The following is a 23,998-nucleotide window of genomic DNA, read 5'->3' on the forward strand; positions in this document are numbered from 1 at the left end:
TGTGTTCCAGTGCCTAGGGATCACCTGGAAACTGCACAGAGCTTCCAATCCCGGTGGGAGACAAACACCCCAGACTCCAGGACTTCTCTTCCACCAAGGAGACCAGGAAACCAGAGGAGCCAGGGAGACCTGGGAAGCAGCTTTTCTGGAGGTGGCATCAGGTACAACAGGCCCTGCTTCGGGGCCTATGGTCCAGTGCCTAGGCATCACCTGGGAACTGCACAGAGCTTCCAATCCTGGTGGGAGCCAAACACCCCAGACCCCAGGACTTCTCTCCCACCAACGAGACCAGGAAACCAGAGCAGCCAGGGAGACCTGGGTAGCAGCTGTTCTGGAGGCAGCATCAGGTACAACAGGCCCTGCTTCTGGGCCTGTGTTCCAGTGCCTAGGGATCACCTGGAAACTGCACAGAGCTTCCAATCCCGGTGGGAGACAAACACCCCAGACTCCAGGACTTCTCTTCCACCAAGGAGACCAGGAAACCAGAGGAGCCAGGGAGACCTGGGAAGCAGCTTTTCTGGAGGTGGCATCAGGTACAACAGGCCCTGCTTCGGGGCCTATGGTCCAGTGCCTAGGCATCACCTGGGAACTGCACAGAGCTTCCAATCCTGGTGGGAGCCAAACACCCCAGACCCCAGGACTTCTCTCCCACCAACGAGACCAGGAAACCAGAGCAGCCAGGGAGACCTGGGTAGCAGCTGTTCTGGAGGCAGCATCAGGTACAAAAGGCCCTGCTCCTGGGCCTGTGTTCCAGTGCCTGGGGATTGCCTGGGAACTGAACAGAGCTTCCAATACCAGCAGGAAACAAAACCCTAGACTCCAGGAATTCTCTCTCACCAATGAGACCAGGAAACCAGAGGAGCCAGGGAAACCAGGGGAACAGCTGTTCCAGCAGGATCAGGTACAACAGGATCCAGCAAAGGGTCCAGGGGACCAGGTGGGAGGCTAATCGCCCCAGAGACCTGGTCTTCTTCTCCACCCACGGGACCAGAATGAGGAGAAGAAAGAGAAGAACCACGAGATTATTGGACTTGCTAGCACTCACCAAAAGGGAACTCTGGTCCCCTAACCACCAGGCCAGTAAGGGGCTCTTTCAGCACCCACTAAAAGAAGAGATGGGAAAGAGACAATACAAAAACACACTCAGCAACAGAAAAACAAATATGACACCACGAGATTCTAGAGACTCCACACCAGCAAGACTCCAACATTCCAATGCAAACAAAGCAGAAGAGAATGACCTTAAAACCACTTTCATGAAAATGATAGAGGAAATGGAAGAAGAAACAAAGCAAAAAATGCAAGAAATGGAAGAAAAAACAAAGCAAAAAAATTGAAAGAAATGGAAGAAGAAACAAACCAAAAAGGCAGAAAATGGAAGAAGAAACAAAGCAAAAAATGCAAGAAATGGAAGAAAAAGCAAACCAAAAAATGCAAGAAATGGAAGAACAAACCAAAAAATTCATAAAAGGCAACAAATGGATGAAAAGATAAACTGAAAATTGGAAGAAGCAATGCAAACACAGCTAGGGTTGAAAACTGAAATAGAGACAATAAAAAAACACAATCTGAAGAAAGGCAGGAAGTAGAAAAGCCGGGCAAACAGTCAGGAACTACCGATGCAAGCATTACCAACAGAATAGAAGAGATGGAAGACAGAATCTCAAGTGTTGAAGATACACTAGGAGAAATGGATTCATCAACCAAAGAAAACCTTAAATCGAACAAATCCTTAACACAAAACATCCAGGAAATATGGGACACCATGAAAAGCCCAAACCTAAGAATAACAGGTATAGAAGAAGGTGAAGAAAACCACCTCAAAGGCGCAAAAAACATATTCACCAAAATCATAGAAGAAAACTTTTCCAACCTTAAGAAAGACATGCCAATGAAGGTACAAGAAGCTTACAGAACACCAAATAGAGTGGATCACAAAAAAGTCCCCTCGCCACATAATAATCAAGACCCCAAATATACAGAATAAGGAAAGAATATTAAGAGCAGCCAAGGAAAAAGGCCAAGTAACATATAAAGGCAGACATATTAGAATTACACCTGACTTCTCCATGGAAACTCTGAAAGCCAGAAGGTCCTGGATACATATTCTACCAACACTAAGAGACCATGGATGCCAGCCCAGACTACTATACCTGCCAAAGCTCTCCATCACTATAGATGGAGAAAACAAGATATTCCATTACAAAACTGGATTCAAGCAATAGGTATCCACTAACCCAGCCCTACAGAAAGTTTTGGAAGGAAAACTCCAACCCAAAGAAGCTAACTACAACCAGAAAAAAATAGGCATTAGAGAATCCCTTTCTACCAACAACCAAAAGAACAAAGGGGTGAAATTCCACACATAATTCCACCAACAACAACCATTGCAAATCGACGAAGGATGAGCAATCAATGGTCATTAATTAATATCCCTCTACATTAATGGCCTTAACTCACCCATAAAAAGACACAGGCTAGCAGAATGGATTCGAAGTCAGAACCCTTCCTTCTGCTGCATACAAGAAAAACACCTCACCCTGAAAGACAGATATTATCTGAGAGTTAAAGGTTGGGAAAAAATTTTCAATCAAATGGACCCAAGAAACAAGCAGGGGTAGCAATCCTAATATCTAACAAACTAGACTTTAAAATGAAATCAATCAAGAGAGATGAATGACGTCATTACATACTCATCACAGGTGAAATCCACCAAGATGAAGTGTCTTTCCTGAACATCTATGCCCCAAATACAAAGGCATCCACATTCGTAAAAGAAACATTACTAAAACTTAAATCACATATAAAGCCCCACACAGTTATTGTGGGAGATTTCAACATATCACTCTCATCCACTAGACAGGAATACCACACAGAAACTCAACAAAGAAGCAAAGGGTCTAATAGAAGTAATGACCCAACTGAAACATTTCATCCACATAAAAAAGAATATACCTTCTTCTCACCACCACAGGGAAACTTCTCAAAAATCGGCCACATACTAGGCAACATATCAAACCTCAGCAGCTACAAAAAAATTGGAATACTTCCATGCATCTTATCAGATCACCATGCTTTAAAATTAGAATTCAACAACAACACAAATTGCAGAAAACCTACAAACTCATGGAAATTGAATAATGCAGGCAGCAGAAAGGGAGAGAGAGACAGACAGCAAGAAAGAGAGATGAGACATTGGGCTTAGCTTGAGTATCTGAAACCTTAAGACACACTGTCAACAATGCACTTCCTCCAACAAGGCCACACCTCCTAATAGTGCCACTGCCTCTGAGCTAATCGGGGCCATTTTCACTCAAATCACCACATTCCATGCCCTTTTCCCCATAGGCTTGAAGGCATATATATCATGATGCGTGTATTACAACTTCAAAAGTTACAACAGACTATAAGTATCTTCACTGGTTCAAAGTCTCTTCTCCGTCTCATGCAATCTCTTAAATATAATTCCTTGAAAAAGCCAAACTGAAAAAAAAAACATATCACATACTTCTAACTTGTAATGGCACAAGATACACATTACCATTCTAAAAGTGTGGAAAAGAAGCATGAAAAGGAAATGTTCCACCAAATCTAGACCAAAAAACAATTGGGCAAATTCAAATTTTGTATCTCCCTGACTGATGAAAACACTGTCTGCAGATCTCCAACTCCTTTCAGCTTTGTTGACTGTAACACATATCTCTCTGATGGACTGCCTCCACTCCCTGTTGGCAGTTTCCTTGGGAGTTATCTCAAGACTGTGGCATCTGCAACATCTTGTAGTCTCCACGACAATCCAGGCTTCAACTTCAGAGCTTCAAGCAAAATATTTCTAGGCCCCCATTCAGGGTCACCCCTGATACATGTATGGAATCAATGATTTCCTCTAGGCATAGAGATTCTATAACCTCTTTTTTTCTGTCCTTATTGCTAAAGCCAGAAACATGTGGCTAAAGCTGCTAAGTTCTGTTGTTTTGTGGGTTAGGAGATAATCCACTCACTCAAGTGCATCTTCACCAACTTCCCTTTTCAACAGTTTTCTGTTGTCCTGTTACTCATTACAAAGACAAAGCTTGTCTCAAAATCCAATATCTGCAGTCTCTGCATTCTGGGTGGTGAAATTAAACTTGTGCACTACCATGAATTGGCCTAAGCTTTTTGTAAATTTGTTTTAACAATTTGGAAGCTTAGTTAGCTGACACCTTTCTTTGAGATAATTACTCCTTTTTACTCCAATTACTATCAGGGGTTTCTTTAATATGTTTATATTGCCTGGTGTTCATTTTCTTCTCAAACTATAGATTTTATATATTTCCTTTCTCTTTTCATTATAGATATGTATAAGTATGGCCAAAAATTACCAAGCAACACAGTCAATCCCAGACTGTCTTGAAATCTCCTCTGGCAAAGCTTTTAATCCATAACTCTTTAATTTAGCCTCAAGCAGATTTTTTGAACAAGGATAGAAAGTAGTCACATTATTCACCAAAATATTACAAGAATGATGTCTAGACTACATATTAATATTCTTCTCTTCTGATAGCAACTGAACCAGGCCTTCACAATTCAAATCACCCCAGCACCCTATCTTCCATAATGCTAATACTATGGCCCCTTAAGCACCATGTAAATCATTCAGGTACTTTCCTAATCCAAAGTCCCAAAGTCCACATTTTTCTAAATAAAACCAAGGTGAGGCCTAGCACTACAATAATCAATCCATGGTACCAAATTCTTTCTTAGTTAGGGTTTCTATTGCTGTGAATAAATATTGTAACCATGGCAACACTTATAAAGGAAAATATTTAATTGGAGCTACATTACACTGCAGAGGTTTAGGCCATTATCAGCATGACAGAACATGGCAGAATTTAGGCAGACATGATACTGGAGAGGTAGCTGAGAACTTTGTATCTGGATCAGCAGGAATCAGGTAGAGAAAGAGACACTGCTTCCAGCTCAGGCATGTGAAAACTCAAAGTGCACCCCTGTGACACATTTCCTTCAGCAAGGCCACACATACTCGAACAAGGACACACCTTTTAATAGTGATACTCTCTATGAGCCTTTGGGGAGCCATCACAGAGTCCATTTCTAATAAGTTCAGTGAAATATCTCTATTATGTGCAAAACTTGTTTTCAAGATGGCCTCCATGGATAGTTAAAATTAAAACTTTAATCGTATTTCAATATCAATAAGATAACAAGGTTAACAAAGCAGCAGTGAACAGTTTTATACTGACCACAAAGAAGAAGGGCAAACACAATGTGGTATGCTTTCCTGAACCAAAGCCTGCAAAACTGAAAAGTAGTCAAATGCAGTACATACTGTAACTTTTCTTTCTGAACATAAAACTAAAAGGTAAATGGAAGACAATAAAAACCAACATATACACACACATATATATATATATATATATATATATATATATATATATATATATATATTCTGTTTCCATAGCACCTAGAACCAACTCCTAAAGAAAGCAAGGTCAATAAAAATATCACTGGTGTTAATATTCTTCCTTGGCCTTCTTGAAAGTGCATAGTTCACAGTTTACACTTAATTCCCATGTCACTATAGAAAGACCACAATTTTGGCCTTCTTAATAAAAAAGCTAACAGATAGAAAAGCCCTTGGCTCCTGAACAAACTCCCTGTATTCCAGGATCCCTCACCTTGTTTTCCACAGGCCATTATTTCCATCTCAATCTATGAATGTCATTTTTGAAATGAAAAAACCACACCACTTCTTGCTTGTACTTCCTCTCACTAGCTGTTACAAAAGCTGGCAGTACTTGGGCTTTGACCACCCTGATGAGCCATGCTTAGCCATGCTCCTTCAATATGTCAGTTGAAGAGACAAAGTTAGCAGTGAAACACTGGAAAAGGGGATTAATCCACTGGAGGCTCAGCAGGAAGAGAGACAAAGGTCTAGAGACTACCCTTCCATATCAACCAGATGGTTGTGGGAAATTCCAGTTTCTTTGTTCAGTTACTTTAATAGTACAGCCAAATGTGGAAAGAGATCCCTCTTGATCTGCTTGCACAGCCAGGTGTAGTGGACACCTGGACACCAGGGCTCAAGCTCAGTGCTCCGTCTTGACCTGGCACAGGGTTGTTCTGTTGGTTGGTGGAGAAGAGTCTGCTTTATGGCTTGGACAGCGTCTGACTCTCAGACCTTCACAGTGCTCTGTTCTGCTGTCTTACTTTGTGCTTTTCATGTGTTTCCTCTAAACTTTCCTCTGTGCTTATCTGTCAGCCACATACACATGCACTTATCACCCTGTTGCCTTTCAAGTTCATCTCTCCATCCAGACTGTTTATAGCTTCATTTTTACAGTCTATTTTCATGCTGCTTAAACTTTAAATAAAAGTTAAAGTATCTCAAATGGGAATAGATGGTCCATATGATTCAGCTTTTCAGAGTGCCTTTGTTGAAATTTCCTCTGAGTTCAAAGACTAGAATAGCTTCTAGACTGCTGCCTGATATGATACAGCCTCACAGAATACCCTAGTGAAACTTGGCCATCATTCTAAGTTACTCTGGGTCCCTTAAATACCCCTGTTGGGGAAGTCCTGCGTATATGTCAATAAATTACTGCTGGCCAACAGGAATCTAGATAGGTGGGGCTAGGAGTCCAGGAGGATTCTGGGAAGGAGAAACACAAGAGAGTCAACATGTAACGCCATGGGGTAGGAGCCCGGAAATATTCTCCGGTAAGAGACATACTTAGATTAACAACTATGGGGTAATTACTTAAAGCAGAGCTAGCCAGTAAGAGACAAGCAAGGCCAACAGCTTCATAATGAATATAGCCTCCTGTGTGTTTATTTGGGACTGATGCAGCTCTAGAACCAGGCTGGCGGAAAGGATTCTCTCAAAAGAAAAAGCTTCTCTTAACACCCACCAATCAGCAGGAATTCTAGAAAACTGTGCCCACATTTCCAAAATATGACTATAATGTTTCTTTCCAATAAAGAGGTGTGGTTACAAATCATTAATCCTTAGCTTTGTGTGAGCCCCATTTCCCACTATCAGGTCCTGGTTTCCCTCTCAATTTCAATTGCAGAGATCTGACTTCCTGCAGTTATCTTTAATGACAGGCATTTGGTCAGTGTATGTATGTCCCAGGCAAAAGCATTCCATCTAAGACATTCCAAGATATCCAAGGACATGGAATTAGCATACACCCAAAGTAATTGATTCATAGCTACCTAGATGGATAGAACAAATAAGCATGCCCTGGATTTCCCTCACTGGCAGATAGAGGAAAAATAACCTAAACTATCCCTGCACTAAAAGATTCTCAAACTTCTCATCCCAGTTTATATTCTACCTTAGAATATACTCATTCCCCTGAGAAGAAATGGTAATCAACCCCTTCCCTCATCCTCAGGCAAAAATAAACATTCCTGGAGAACCAATAGTTTCTCTTAATATATGTAATAAATGTTTCAATGATAACAAATACAGTGTGAAACTCATATAAAGAAAATTGTAATCGAATAACAAATTAAGGAAGTATAAGGAAGGAGACAGAACTTAAGTGCACTGAATAAAAGCTTGGAGCAAATACACACCTTGAAATTGCTTTCTATTGCTGTGATAAAACCCTAACTAGAACCAACATGGGGAAGAAAAGGCTTACTTTACACAACAGCTTGTGGTTCACCATCCAGGGAAGCCAAGGAAGCAGTTCAAGGGCAGAGCTTGAAACAGAAACCAGGGAGGAACACTGCTTACTGGCTTGCTCCCTGGCTGAAGCTCAGCTACTTTCCTTGCCCAACCCAGGCACTGCTGCCTAGGGATGACAGTACCACCCACAGTGGGCAGGCCCTCCTGTATCAGTTGTGAACCAAGAAAAAGTCCCAGACAGGCCCAGGGTTCTTAACTGGGTGTGAAGGTGGCATCCAAGATTCCCCTTCACAGTGTCCGGGGCAAAGGAGCTGGAAGAATTCAGGATACAGGATGTACCATGCCCTTGGCCCACCTGCATCTGCCTCTGCTGACTTTGGAGCAGTTAGAGAAGTCAGTCACTCTAAAGATGGGGAAATTCTGGTGATAGTCATTTCTGAGTGTTGTAATTCACTCATGACACTCTGGTCCTTGATACAGTTCTGTGCCACAGAAGTGGTAAGAGGCAAGGAGGAGAACAACTTAAAGATGCAGAGGAGAATATAACATTTAAAGACAGGGAAAGACCTGTCTCAAAGGCTAAGATGGAGAATGATTGAGGCAGACACATGGGTAGGTTTAGGAGGGGTATTCTTGGCATCACAATGCATTCATTTAGAGTTAATGTTACCTTGGAGACCCTCATAGGTTACCTTGGTGGAATGGGGGAGTATACACATCTGTAGGAAAAGTTTTTCTGAGAGCATACCTTCCGTCAGTGTTTAACTGATTCAGAAACTACAAATTCTCCTGTATAGTTTTATGTAACGTACATTTAAATTTAAAAAGAATAAATGAAAATATTATTTTAACAAAGAAAGTGTATAAATAGGGGAAATTTAATCCACTTTGCTGGATGAAGAATGTAGAGACAGAGATTTCAGACTTAGGCCAGATACATCAGCCCAGAATCAACTATAGATGGAGGTCAGAGCTTCAGTCTCAGAACACCAGAAGCACAAACTCTGACAGCAACATTTAATAAATGGGACTGTCTGAAACTGAGAAGCTTCTGTAAAGCCAAGAAAACACTTCCTATAGAATGTGAAAAGATCTTCAACAATACCACATCTGACAGAGGGCTGATCTCCTAAATGTAAAAAGAACTCAAGAAACTAGACAAAAAAATCAAATAATCCAATTTAAAAATGGGGTACATATCTAAATGGAGAATTCTCACAAGAACAATCTCAGAAGGGCTAAGATCAAACACACTGATGATAACTCATGCTGGAGAAGAAGTGGAGAAAGGGGAACACTCCTCCTTTGCTGTAGGGAATGCAACCTCTTAGAGCTACTGAGGAAATCAGTATGATGATTTCTCAGAAAACTATGGATGAACATACCTCAGGAACCTGCATTACCTCTTTTGGGCATAAACATAAAGTAGGCACATTCACACCAAAAGCACATCTGCTCAACTATGTTTATAGCAACATTGTTCATAATAGCAAGATCTTAGAAACAACCTTGATGTTCCTCAGCCAAAGAAAGGATAAGAAAAATGTACAATTCACAGTGGAGTTCGTCTCAGTGTTAAGAAAAAATGACATCCAAACATTGGCAGAAAAATGGACAGAACTAGAAAAGACTATCCTGAGTGAAATAACCAAAACCCCAAAAGACAAATACAAAATGTACTCATTCATAAGTGGACATAAAGCAAATGATTCCCAGTCGACAATCCACAACCCCAGAGAATGTAGCACCCTCTTCCAGAAATAGATAGAAGCAGATGCATAAATCCACACCTATTGTGCCCAAATTCTGAATACCAAAATCACCAAGAGACCTGATCTGATAAAAAAACAAATAGCCTTTAATTAACTAACAAGTTAACTGTATTAACTTGTCTGACTCAACATGTGGAGCAAAAAGGTCCCAGAGGGAACATGGTGCAGGGAATTTATTGGGGTAGATCAAGGGGTAGGGTCTGGGGTCTGCAGGAATCTCAGGATTGGTGCACTTCCAGTCTTGTGCAACCTGTCCTGTGTTTATTGGCCAACTGCATCTGGAAGAATGGTTGTTATGCTTAGAGGGTCTCCCATGGTGGCTGCGATGGTCTGTACTGCACTGTTACCATAAGTAAAGCACACGCAGAGCCCACCAGCTGACTTCGGGTTGGTTCCTTGCCACATGGAGGATATCTGGTATCCTAGTGGCTTGGGCAACATCGGGAGCTTGTCAGAAGCTCAGCACATGTTGTTGATTCAGGTCTACATATTGGTGGGTCTATTTTGCATTCTGTCATGGTTCGGTGAGGGTCTGGGCCCTTCACTAATCATTAGTTCAAGCTCCTAGAGTACAACTGAAGTGAGGGGGCAGCAATAATGTGAAAAAAGGAGTCAAGACCATGATGGGGAAACCCATAGAGTCAGCTGACCCAAGCTAGTGATAGATCATTGACTCTGGTATGATAAATTGGGAACCTGCTTAAGACCCAACAAGACTTCCTTAGCAAAGGTGACAGTGGTATGCCTGGGACATATACAAGCTCACTGGCAGTTTTTTCCAAGATCTATCTTTAATGTACAAACTGAGTTAGTGGAGCCTATTTTGTATGGAGAGATACCTTGCTCAGGGTAGAGAGAGGGGTGTGGGTTGTAGGGAGGTGCCTTGGCCTTGCATCATTGAGATAACTTAGTAGACTTCATAGGGGAGGGCTTACTCTCTGTGAGGAGCAGATGGGAGGGGGGAAAGAAGCAGGCAGATCACTTTGAGTTCAAGGCCAGTCTGGTCTACAAAGCTACACAAAGAAACCTTGTCTCAAAAGATGTTTAAAAATTACCATTGAATGATATATCATAGTCAGTTTAAATTGGAATTGGGTAGAGAAAAGAGAAGTACACACACACAACACACATAGTCACACAGAGAAACATATAAGATTGTACACATACATATAAGCATTGCGCAGTTCCTCGACTTCGGTCTCCGAGTCCTGCTGCGGCTCTCCCCCGGGTCTGTCCTGCCCCATGGTCTGCGTCTCCTCCGGCGGCACCACACCATCTGACTGACAGTCTGCACAGACTCCGACGAGGCGTTGGAGGACTTCTCTTGCCGCTGCAGCTCTGAGGAGAGGAGCTCCTCCTGGACAGGAGAGAGTTCTGACTCGGTGAAGACATCCTCCGACAGGGACTCCTCCGTGCTCCGGGGAGCCGTGCTGGCACTGTCGTACCTGGGTCGCGGGTTCTCGAGTCGGCGTCCTCAGCACCGGTTCCTGTCGTCTTCTTGGAATGGCAGATGTCCCTTCCTGACAACTGATCCATTTCTCTGTCGTTCAATAAAATTAAAAACTATTAGACACTAAAAATCTGTAACATGTTGCATTCCCCAAGCAGCTAATAAAATATCACAGAAGAGGCTTTTCAAAAAAGGTAAGGACTAGCTCTCAACAGAAAATAGAAATAACTGTGTTTTTCATATATATCAAGATTTTTCATCAGCTGTTTACTACTTGGGAAACACCAATGGAAGATGTCTTTGTACGTGATCTACAACAAAGTTTGATAACAGATTCTTGACGAGATTTTAGTACTGAACCAAAACTTTTGTTGGTAGAAGAAAGTGGTGAATTTTAATGCATCACCGCACAGGCAGGCCTCAGTTGCACGCAGAGGGAGGTGAGACTACACTACAAGCTATAACGCAATGCCAAGAGCAGCCGAGGACAAACATTTGCAGGAAATCCTAAACTGATGAGTTGAACAGTCCTAAGAGTTCGTTCAGTTAAAGAACTAGATAGTGAATGCTTTACAGCCGGGGCTCATTTCCACCCTCGTTAGCACTGGTTTAGGTGAATACCAATGCTTGCAAGTGGTCGGTTCTGGAGACAAGCATCATTAAAGGCTTTGGGCAAATACGGCTAGAGAACAAGTCACCTCCAAATAAGAGGCCTCCTGCGGATACTGAAGCTGATCAAGTCTCCTGATCAACTTTCTCGTGCTTTTCAAGTCTTTGTAACAAGACACACAGTTTTTCTAAGTGAGATGTGTGAAGTGTAGTTACTTTAAACAATTAGTTCAAGTGTCTTCTGTCTCTCTACTGTAGTCATTTTTTAAGAAACCCAGGCATCTAACTGGCAATACTGAATGTGAAATGGTGCCACCTACTGGTGATTTGCTTAAACTGCACCCACAGGGTCAAGGAACTGGACCCAAGCCTTGGGAGATTTTCCTGTATACACTTCCCAGAATCAAGAGACTAGCTGTTAATGGATTTTTTTAAGTATATTTATTTACGTGAGTTTTCTAGCCTGAGATTAATATTCTGAATGGCTAACCATTAATACTTACGGCACTTAACACAGTTCAGAACAGCACTTTAAAAATCAATTACCCAGACATTAAAGAGGTGAAACCCATTACATCTACTTTATTTCTGCAAAGCATTGCTCTGCAAAACCATTTGCTGCATTTATCTTCTTTGAAGCCAAATCCTGATTCCAATTAGCATATAGACCAAGACTTAAGGGTATTTCCTTCTGGTGATATTTTAAATGCGGGGACCCAGGTCCCTGTCTTCCCAGGTAATATGTTGAATGACAAAGCCACAGCCCATGTGGAAAGGATCCTGAAACGGAGCTCCTTTTCCCTCTGGAACTTTTCTCACCTGAGGTCTAATCTTTAAACTGGCATGGGGGGGCGCTCTTTTCTATCCCACATCAGTTCCTCCTACTTTTCCTTGGATGTTGCCTCTCCTTTTCTTTCTCAGTCTTTTATTTCTGCTGGCTACTTGGCTGTACATCCCAGGCCCCCCTTCATGAGAACAACTGCAGGTCTTGTCTTACGTGTTTCGTGCTCTCTGTTTCCAGAAGCACAACTATGCGCGTAAATGTAAAGCTATCCTGGCTATCGCAATGCCAGATCTTTACCCCTGCAACACTCCACAGCCCACACGCAGTATACTCTTTAGGTACCTTCAGGGAAAATTAGTAATACAGAGCAAGCTAAAATTTTTAATTGTCTGTCTAGATAACAAAGGCTGATAAGCACTGAGTCACATGAATACTAGAGGTTACTTGTCAAATATCCGGCCCTTTGACTAAATAAATATAAACTTAACACAATTATTCTCTATATACCAGACACGCTATGAATTGCCTATTCAATACTGCTTACATTTTTCCTGTCTTACTGAACAAAATGAAAAACAGTTATGATAAAACCAATAAAATAAGAATATTAGAGAAGGGTCAACTATCTAGATGCTAAAAAGAAAGAAGACAGAAGGGAAGAAAAAAGGACAGGAAAGGGAGAGGGAGGGGAGGGAAGGGAAGGGGAGGGGAAGGGAGGGGAGGGAGGGGAGGGAGGGAAGCTGCGGCGAGCAGCACATGAACACTCACACGGGTAAGGACTCCTTTATTTTGCTATCCAAAATGTCTCTGTACATGGCAGCTGACATCACCTCTTCCATTGGGCACATGATGCCATACTCCTCACAGCCATTCTCTTGAACCAGGGGGTCTGTTTTATGTGGATCGAACATTATATTATTGGGTGTGACTAGCAGCACGCCACTGACAGTGCCCTAAGACGGAAAAAGAAAGAACCATTCAATCTTCAAAGCTCACAAGTTCAGTTCAGAGTCCAGATGCCTCTGCTATGCATTCCCTGACCTCTGGCCATCTATCTACCTTATACCCAGAGCAGTCAGGCACTAAGGCTCCCTCCTGAAGCATGCTTTCCAGGAAACTATGCTTTTCCTCAGCAGAGTCAGGATGCAAAGAATATCATAGTCTACCTAAAACACGTGAAATTGAGATTTACAAAGGGAGACAACGGCTAGATTACAAAGCTAAGAAGGGACTGTCAAACGTGTGCTTCAGAAAGTCAAGTTGTGCAGGACTATGCACACCACCTCCTGTGTTCTTCTCCCAATACTAGTTCCAAACAGGGCTACATGAGAACAGCGTGTACATTTTATATTGTGTATTAATAACTCATTACCAGTGGTAAAGGAGTAGTTTCATAGCAATATTGCTTGAGAAATAGCTTAAATTTGCTATTCATTAGCTGAGATCTTCCGTATGCAAAGTTTTAGGGCCCATTTCTTCATCTACAGGGTTGGTTAGACAAAATTCATATTAAAGTGTAACTTTCTATTCACAATTAAAGACTATGAATTTTAAATGAGTTTATATAAATAGAGATACAAATCTCTAGGAGTCTACTTTTGTCAACTGAGGTTTGCAGACAGTTGGCAGCATTAGCACGCGTTAGTATCTGCTGCTTCCTGGAGGGCATACTCTGTCCATACGCGGCCGACTGAAGCTCACGATCCTAGCTGAGAACCACAGCCGTGAAAACAAAGGTGAGACGAGCGGGCATCTGTCCACAGAACACAACAAACGAGCGAGCAGGATGCAGAGTGCGGGTACCAAGTTCCTTCCCGTGTCACAAGACGCATGCGCATACCCCATGTGTGAAACGCCTGACTCTCAGGTTCAAACTCCTGTTCCAGCATTTCACAAGCACAGAGAAAGCGTGACAAACTTCTGAAAATCAAACAGCTATTCAAAGTTGTGTCGCCTTCTCCTGAAATGCCAGGGGAAGGGAAACCCGGGCATCCTGCCTGATTCGGTGTCACAGTCCAAACTCAGCAGTCACGCAGACAGTGCCTTTTACAGGACGAAGTGACCGTCACTTAGTGATGTTTGGAAGATCTCCTGATGACTGCAGCTACCCAAGAAAAGTGAGGAGAGGCGGCAGCAGCAGGCGTTACAGGTATGAAAGACTCACAGTAACCCTATGCAATATTAAAACAGGAAGTGCGAGTGGACACGCGGTGTTGGGGCAAACGATCTAAACAGTTGAACGAACACCTCTCTACTCATAGTGTGAAGGTGAGTGTGCGTGTGCACATGCGTGTGGCCTGTGTGCCAGAACACGCGTAAGGAGGTCAGAGGACAATGTGCAGAAGCTAGTTCTTTGCTTCCAAGGGCCTTTAAGTAACCACGGGCCATCTCGAAGCCCCTCTCCGACACTTTTAGCTCAGACAATGAATCTTTGACAGGAGAACGTCAGCCTACCCAGCCTGGAGCAGGGTTTTCATGGACCCATCTACAGCGGTGTATATTGCTGAAGCACAGAGGAGCACACGCCAGTGAGAGCCAGGAAAGTGCCACCGAGGACACCGACACTGCTGGGGACAGTCCCACAGCACGGAAACAAGGCTAGAGTACACGCCCTGGAGCAGAACCTTGCAAGGTCTCTAAACTTCTGTCCCCTTTACTGCTTCAATTTCTGCAAACTACAGATTTTGAGAAACGAAGCCAAGCAACTGGCTACAACTTAGCAAGCGCATTCGAGGTTCTCTGAAGGAGATTTTGGGAGTTTTACTTTTATAGGAATTTTAACTGACAATCCCGTATCCTGGGTTCTGTGTTTGCTTTGGCAATACTGACGATCAAACCCAGAGCACCAGGCACTCAAGGCAAGTATTCTACCGCTGAGGGCAACCCAGCCCACAGCAGATTTGGCTCATAACATCAACGCACCCTCTGCTACATTTTAGAGGACTCTCCCGAGGAGATAATGCTAACTAGCTACAAGGGAACAAAGGTTCCAGTGTAACGACAATGCCTCCAATTCTCCACACACATCGATGCTACCCAACGGCCTCCGGAGCTCCTTCTACTGCCTCTCTGAACCTAGGTGACACCTGACCCACTGGGTTCATCAATCTGCTTTAGCTTAGGAATCCACCCTCAGGGCTAGAGGGATGCACAGGCGACTCCTTCAAGTGTCTTTCCTCCAAGTCAAATTCACGAAAACCTCAAGAACTGACCATCTCAAACGCACCTACAGTGGGGCACCCACCACAAGACACACACCTTACAAAGACTGCCTGAGAGAGCAGGCCCGGGTGAACCATGCTAAAACTTCCTAGAGCAGTGTGCCCCCCAGCAGACTCCAGGCAGGGCAGATGCCTGGGGCCCGAGTGGGCTTTTCAGGCTGACTCGGTCCATCAGAACAATGCGAGAACACTAGGCATTTCCACATTTCTAACAGCACACTGGAACCAAAAGCAGAAAACTAACGTTTGCAGTGGAGCCAGGGCCACGTCCTTGCCAGGAATTCACAGAAAAACAAGAACTCAGTAAAGACACAGAAGAATGCTAGCATTGCCCGACTTGGTCTCACTGGTACTGCAAAATGTTCCACTCAGTAGAAGCAAAATGTGCGTGTTTTTCAAGCATACACACAAGATTTACCACAGACTCTGGGTGAGGAAATAAGTCACCTATATCAAGCCTTCACAAAGGAGTAAGGAGGTTATCTGACATTTGACATGGAGTCAAATCAGACATTAGTTAACGAAGAGTACCTGCATATCGCCAAGTATTTAGAAGCGAACCAAAGCACTTCAAAAGGCAATTTACTTGCCCCAAAGTAGGAATGTTTATTCCTATTTTAATAGATTAAATGAACACACCTAAATACATTCTACCATGTAGTACATATCCAATAAGGACGAGTTATCTTTCAATTTCTGTGTCACACTAAGTTGCTCAAAGCTAGTACTCCTGCATAGTCAACGCTGCTGTTTCAAAGATGCTTAGTGTAGTGAATTCATTTACACATCATGACCTTTAGGAACTGCCACAGATGACCGGATGCTGAGTCAGGGGCACGGTCCATGCTAACTCAAACACACAGTCACCTTGTACAGATAGATCTCATGGATGGCTGACGTTTTTGACTTAAACTGCCCGTGTCAAGCTTTCACAGTTTAGGAACAGCCAAGATGTTGTTCACTACCTTGCCATTGGTGATGTATTTGCAATTAATTTTGAGAAACTTCTCAGTGAACGCTTCTTCTTCCTCAGAGGTTGAAGACACAACTCTTGCAGGCCGAATACTGCTGACAGCAGAGGAGGGAAACGCTTCTTTTGGATGGACAACATCGGGAGTCTTGAACAAAGCAAAACAAAACACACAAAAAAATGCCTTAGAAAGCTAGATAAGGGGGCTGGAGAGATGGTTCCGCGGTTAAGAGTTCTTCCAGAGGACCCGGTTTCAATTCCCAGCAACCACGTGGCAGCTCAGAACCATCTATAACTCTACCTCCAGGGGACCCAACACCCTCCCACAGACATGCATGTATGCAAAATACCAATGCACATGAAAATAAATCACTAAATAAAAGAAAACTAGATAAATACATAATGGAAATACTCTCCCCAGTAAGTACTGCTCTCTCTTCTTCTCAATCTTAAAGCCCCCAAATTCTCACAAATTATAATAATAAGGATATTTCCATTTTAATGAAGATTTTTAAATACATCATGAACTTGCACTTTGAATGCCTACAGCACAAGGATGCATAGGAATTATATCCACCTACACATGTGCACATACAACATTGTGACAAGCATCAAAATCTAAGTAACGTGTAACCCTCACAACCCCAATACACACGCTGAGCTGCTTGTGAATTTAACCACTGGTGTTGACAACACCAACACGGGTTCCGAGAGAAGCCAGAGCACAGAGAAAGGGGGAGCTGGCCATGAGTGGTATCTGTGATACAGCAGGCAAGAAGATACACTCATCAGGAGAGTGTTTTTCAGCTGTGTAAATGCTATGTGTGCACGAAAGTCTGCAGGCACATGGGCACACGTGTGTGCGCATGTGTTACTTGTACATGTGCAGCCCTGAGGCTGATGTTCAGCAGTGTGTCAATCTCCATTGCTTTCCCACTGTATTCACCGAGGGTGGTGGCCTCCATCCAACCAGAGCTCAACATGCGTCTGGTCTTCCCCGCCTCCATGTGTGCCTTCCAGGGTGGGAATTACAGGTAGGCTGCCATGACCAATTAGCGTCTGAGGAGGCTCTGGGGATGTGAACTCTGGTCCTTACGCTTGAGCCACTGAGCCATACCCCCACTCCAGAAGCACACTGTAAACTTCAAAACCAAAGTCCATCTGTGCCCATCTAACGCACACCAGACACAGCTCAATCTGACTACGAGACATTCTTGCAACACAATTCATGCCGCTCTTCTCAGGATGTCTCTGCGTGGCTAAAATACAGAATTCAATGGAGAAAAACTATTCCACTAAACACAAGTGCAACAGTATTTCAAACAAACGGGAAATGGAGTGGTGAGTATACTTTTCCATGAACGCATTACATAATAACAGGTAGCTCTGAGCCTAACAGCTATGTTAACTACAACCACTGGCTAATGGCTGATTTCAGCTCTAAGGTGCTAGGAAAACACCTACGTGACTAGGGACAACGTTAAAAGTATGTCCTTTATTACTTTACAGTTTGCTGTACACGCTTTACTTACTTAAAATGCTTACCCAAGTTCAAAGACATTTTCAATGCTACTCACAAGGTCACCACATAAAAGAAATAGATCATAACGGTTATATGGCATGTTCAATTTATCGATTAATGAAATATCCTCGACCTTTCCATATCTTCATGCTTTATACACATACCATTGTCTTTGGTACTTACCATGTTATCTAAAAGTTCTGTGTCGCATGCAAATACAGTCAGTACAGTTACTATCTCTAAGTAAGTGATATTAATGACTTCAATGGCTGTTCATGAAATCCCTGTCTATATGTGATATATGAATACCTCCAATTAACTTTTTAGCTCACACATAAGGTTTAGTTTTAAACATATGTTTGGCCAAACAATAAGATGAAACTGAAATGTCAATCCAGGTTGCCAATATTCACAGGAACTAGTGACTACAATCACAATAATGCACTGTCCCTTCAAATCTTCCACCGGGTGACGGAAAGAATGCTTCACTCCCCAAAACCAGATGATTAGAGATCATCAGGAGGAACAAATAGACAAAGAGCTACGAACACATTCTGTTTGTAGCCGGTCAATTACCCCCAAATTACGTGGATTTCCTATGGCTACCACTGTCTACTGTGAAATCATGTTATTCAGAGAAAAAATATACACAAAGCATATTGTCAAACGCTCTCCTTGAATGAAGATATACCTCGGTGAGCAACACGTTCTGACGTTCCCTCGGCCTCAAATTCTACAAGTCAACTGCTATCTACAGCAATCCCAATCTTCCCATTGTAACCCTGTTAAAAAGAATGCAGGAGTTTGCTCGGTGAATGCTCAGCAGAGCACAAGAGAGACACTTTCCTTTCTAAAGGAGGCCCAGTTGTTCAGAGGACTGTGATCCGATCTCAATACAGCTTACATAAGTGTGCAGTATTCAAAATAGCATCATCTCGGTGGAGAACTTCTTTGAAAGAAGCCTGGCTTTGGATTCAATGGTTTTGCAGCTCATTAGAGGGCTTGCTGATATTTCTCTGTAATTTTGTTTTAGCTACAAGGGACAGAAAGGTCCTTGAGTAGAAATCTAGCTATCTAGCTCTGGAAGTCTAACTCCGTGCACTTCACAACTGCTCCGAGGAGGCAGAGGACAGGAAGGATCCCACCCCGGAGCCTGGGACGAGTCGGTGGCGCCCGTCCCGGGGACAGGAAGGGCAGCTGCGAGCCTGCAGGGCTCGCACACCTGCCTGCCCGCGCCGTCCCCGGTCCCCGACCCCGGGTCCCCGACCCCGGTCCCCGTCCCCATCCGTCCGTCCGTCCGCGCGCAGGGACGAGAGGGGACACTCACCGGGTCCCTCGGGACTGGCCAGCGAGGGTGGCGGATGCTCGACGGGCCCGCAGTCCGGGTCGCCCGGAGCCGGCTCCCGCAGGTAGTCCTCGAAGCGCACCTGCCGGGCTTCTTCCCCTCCGCCGCCGCCGCCGAGCCCCCACAGGCGGCTGGCCGTGCCCCGCAGCAGCCGGCCGCTCTTGCCGGTGAACGTGGTCAGGTAGTCCATGCCGCCGTCGCCACGGTTCTCAGGGCGACAACGCCCGCCCGGCCCAGCTTGCCAAGCCGGGGGCGGGGGGCGGGGGTCGGGCAGCGGCTCGGCTCGTCCAGGCCGGCAGCGCGCGGGCCGGGCCTCCTTGGGGCCCGGGCGGACCATCGGGCCCCGCGCGCCGGGGGGGGTGTATGCGTGGGTGTGGGTGGAGAGGGCGAGCATGAAGTTCCAGAAAAGTTCTGCTCCTCGCTCCCGCGCCCCGCCGCGGGCAGACACGCACCGAGCAGAGTTTGTCTCTCTCCTCCCTGGACGGACCCAAGGTTAGCCACGTCCTGGGGATTTAAGTCTCCCGCGCCGGTTCTAGACGCGCTCCCCCCACTCCCCGTCCCGCCAAGGTGGAGCAGCCCGCTACCCACCTCCCGCCCAGCCCCGCCCCGCCCCGCCTGGTCCCGCCCCGTCCCGGACGCTGCCTGCCTGACTTTCTGGACCGCCACGGAAGGGAGGACCCCTTAGCCTCCTGCCCGAGGGCAGTGTGGGGCCCCCGCAGGCGACCTGGACACTCTGCAGGACTGGAGGGGAGTGCTGGCGGCGAGCAAAGTTTGAGCTACTGTTGGAACTGTGTGTGTGTGTGTGTGTGTGTGTGTGTGTGTGTGTGTGTGTGTGTGTGTAAGCCATATGAAAACCTAGCAAAGTTTTAGCTAATGGTGTCGGAACGTGTGTGTGTGTGTGTAATCAATAGAAAACCTAGCTAAGTTTTAACTAATGGTGTTGAAACTGTGTGTGTGTGAGTGTGCGTGTATCAGCATCAGCCATAGAAAAACTTGCACCTTAAGAAGCATGTGATGGCTACTTTAAATGCTAAGACTGCAAGCCCTTCCTTTAAATAAGGCCATAGCCCTGTTGGAAGTTCGCTGTGAGTTTATGCACGTCTGCTGAAAGGACTTTGGAGGAAGTGCAGCTCGGGGAAGGCTCTGTAGAACAGTCCTGCCTCTTAGGTGGGAAACAAGGAATTGTGACTTCTGACACACACTGACTACTGGGTTTGGTTTCCTGTGAGATCTGGTAGTCTCTTCCTGTCTGTTTATACTTTTGTTAGTTTCCCCACAAATTAAACAAGCCCTCGTTTGCCAGTACATTAAAATATTTGAAGAGAAGATGTGAATTGCCTAGGACATTAAAAGGTCAAGGACTGTGAGTAATGGAGCCCAGAAAAGGGGGAACTTATTTTGCCCAGTTATAAACCCTCCTGAGGCAGTTGCCCTCTGACGTGACTCATCTCCTTTCCAGTTTAAATTCTCACTTGATTGAATAAACTTCAGGATCCTGACACCAGCATCAACTTTATACCTGGTTAAAAATACAGAATGTGTGGGCAGCGTCCCAGAGTGCCCAATTCACAGTGCTTCTGAGGAAGAGGCCAAGGAAATGGCCTTCTCAGCAAGCATCCCCGTGTTCCCGAAGTGCTGCTTGGTTTAAAAATGGCCCCAGCCCTTACTTCTTTGCCTTTCGGGACCTCCTGGTTAGGCCATGTAATGGACACTGTGATTCCCCCAGACTCCTTCTATACCACGTGGATGATGATTAATTTTGAGTTGATTGCAGTACATGAATGAAAATCATACATTAATTCATACATTACATAGTGTATGCAGAGGCAAAAGATGGGATAATTTAAGATGAGAAAAGCTGGTTAGAGACGGGCCAAGCTAAGGCCGGGCATTTATAAGTAACAGCAAGCCTCTGTGTCATGATTTGGGAGCTGGGTGGCAGCCCCCTCAAAAGAGGGAAAAAAAACCAACCAGCCACAGCCTGGGACTGGTCCTTGAGGTGAAGGAAGCAGGACCCTGGAGCCAAGCTTACACGGTATCTTCATATGGGATGTTCGTTAAAGCTAGTCCACAGTGGTTGCCTAGGCAGCAGGTAGAGTGGGGGAGTGTCTAACAGTCGAGCTGAGTTTCCCAGGATGGACTGTTTAAAGACAAAGTCGTTCATGGTACTTCCTCAATCTGTACACTTCGGGCAGGTGGATTTTATGGTACGTAAATTATACGCCAACAACAAGACGTTAAACATGAGGTAAAAGGTAACCTACCGGCGAGTCTGACATGCAAGGAAAGTTATTTTTTAAGGACAACAGAGACTTAATGTGGCTGACCTAGGGTAAGAGCAAGGTTGATACTGTAGGGAAAGTAGAGGCCAAGATCAAAAGCAGATTTTAGGATTTTAGGGAGAGCAACAGTCGGGACAGGAGGGAGAGCCTTTTTCTGAGACAAAGTATGGGAAGGAGGAAAAATGAGCATTCCCTACTTGATGGCCTAGTAGAAGGTACTGTAACATTTTGGAGTGATGAATTTGGTACTTCACTTTAATGATGTCAGTGACACAAATGTAAAACATTGACCAGGAAGTTACTGATATAGGGAATATTATTGCAGTTCATTCATGTACTGCAATCAACTCAAAATTAATCATCATCCACGTGGTATAGAAGGAGAATCACCTGAGAGAAGCCCATCATTTAGAAAGAGATGTTTGTATTGTCCATTAAATTACTTCATCTGGAAGATGAAAAGTGTCACTTACTTCCTATATGTCTACATGCCAAGTAGAACTGGAGTAGGACTGCATACATATGAAATAGAGAAACTGAATTATAAGTGGTATTTGGTGAAAGATAATTAAAAGCTTGCTTCAAACTGCAGAATGTCATTTAAGCATATAATGATAAAGAGTATTCCACACTAAGGAGGATTTCTTATCGACAGACTCGGTCAGGCAATGCATTATGGGAAATGATTTGAAAAGATCAAAAACCTCACTCAAACTCTATTGATCCATGTGAGCAATAGAGTTACATTTCATCCATAATCTGATGAAAGGTGAGGGACATCAATAGGTGGTCTACTAGTCATTATGGAAGTGTGCATTTGAATTTCTCTTTTGTCCCTGTATAACTTACGGAGATCTATTCCCCATCACCCCTTCATCCTCAGTTTACTCTTCCCTCCCTACGAACTTCATCTCCACTGCCTCAAACATGCTCCTTCTCCTGGGTCCTGAGGCCAAACCATTTCAGTCTTACCTTCTATTTTCTATTCAAGGTCCCACTATATAGGCCAGACTTGCCACAAACATGGTATCCTCCATACTGCCCCAATCTCCTGAATGCAGAGATTGCAAGTGTGTACCACCATTCACAGAGAAAAAAAATAAGTTAAAAAAGCAAATATCGAAGTAGGCATTAGGTAGTACAGAATAGCTTGCGCATCGTTATTTTGCAAAAAAACCCTCTTCATTTGCCAAAACCAGTTCGCACTGTGCTAGGCTTTCCCTACTAGTGATCAATGTAGCTACTGCAACAGGAAAGCAGGAGGACCTGGGGTGCTGAGCTAGTGAGCCTCCCATGGGCTCCACTAGATGTGTTAGTGGAGGGACTTCAAGAGGCAGGAGCTGAACAGTCACTCTAGTAGAATCCGAGCAAGCTCTGCCTATATTTGCACTCTGCTTCTGTTTGTGTGGTGACGAAACGCTTTTAGTAACAAGTCCAAGTCTACACATTGGGCCAGGGTGATGGTGCATGCCTGTCATCATTGCACTTTCAAGGTAGAGGGAGGAAGGTCAGGGGTTCAAGGTCATCCCCAGCTGCATAGTGAATATTAAATCAGACTGGGTTATCTGATACCCTGTCCTCCAAAAAGTAGTCATAACCAAGTCCCACTCTCTGGAGATCTTGTAACAATTTAAGGAAATCACTTTACATACTTTTACGAAAGGCAACTAAACTTCTGATAGGGAAACTGGTGGGTTATAACCAGCCTCCTCACTCCCAACAGTATTCTAATACCTGGTAGTGTTCTTTGAAAGATGAGCCCCAGTGTGCAAATTGAAGAATCTGCTTGGTGTGTGTGGGGGGTACACAAACCTATCAGGGGTATTTCTTTTTTTAATTAAAGTTTTTTTTCATTCACTTTACATAACAACCCCAGTTTCTACACCCTCTCTTTCTCTCCCCTAACCCTGTCCACTCCTCAGGGGCATAAGGCCCTCCTTGGGGAGTCAACCAAGTCTGGTATACCAAGGTGAGGCAGGACCAAGCCCCTCCCTGCTGTATCAAGGCTGAGCAAAATATCCCACTCTAGTTGGTGGGATAGCTGGATGTGGACATGTAGAAGAATGCAAATAGATCTGTATCTATCCTCATGCACAATACTCAAGTCCAAATGGATCAAAGGCCTTCACATAAATCAGTTACGCTGAACCTGGTAGGAGAGAAAATGGGAAGTTGCTTTGAATGCATGGACACAGGAGACCACTTCCAGTAGCACAAATACCAAGAGCAATATTCAATAAATGGGACTTCCCGAAACTGAGAAGCTTCTGTAAGGCAAAGGACATCATCAATAAGACAAAACAGCAGCTTACAGAATAGGAAAAGGGATATTATTTTTTAAAGATTTGTTTATTATGTATACAGTGTTTTGCCTGAATGCCAAAAGAGGGCACCGGACCTCATT

The 23,998-nt window shown here is 44.2% G+C and overlaps 1 protein-coding gene across 1 annotated transcript; it reads right to left on the bottom strand.

The window, feature by feature from the left end:
* Positions 1 to 10,476: 10,476 nt before the first annotated feature.
* LOC121138065 (oxidation resistance protein 1-like) lies at positions 10,477 to 19,484 on the bottom strand. Its single transcript, XM_040740883.1, has 4 exons — positions 19,295 to 19,484; positions 16,441 to 16,593; positions 13,023 to 13,207; positions 10,477 to 10,951 (listed from the first exon to the last, which is right to left on the bottom strand). The coding sequence occupies exons 3-4, from the start codon at positions 13,163 to 13,165 to the stop codon at positions 10,492 to 10,494; spliced, it is 603 nt and encodes a 200-aa protein (XP_040596817.1). The 5' UTR covers positions 13,166 to 13,207; positions 16,441 to 16,593; positions 19,295 to 19,484; the 3' UTR covers positions 10,477 to 10,491.
* Positions 19,485 to 23,998: the final 4,514 nt, after the last annotated feature.

Source organism: Mesocricetus auratus, unplaced genomic scaffold, assembly GCF_017639785.1.
Source record: "Mesocricetus auratus isolate SY011 unplaced genomic scaffold, BCM_Maur_2.0 contig_5839_pilon_obj, whole genome shotgun sequence".
Classification (NCBI taxonomy): domain Eukaryota; kingdom Metazoa; phylum Chordata; class Mammalia; order Rodentia; family Cricetidae; genus Mesocricetus; species Mesocricetus auratus.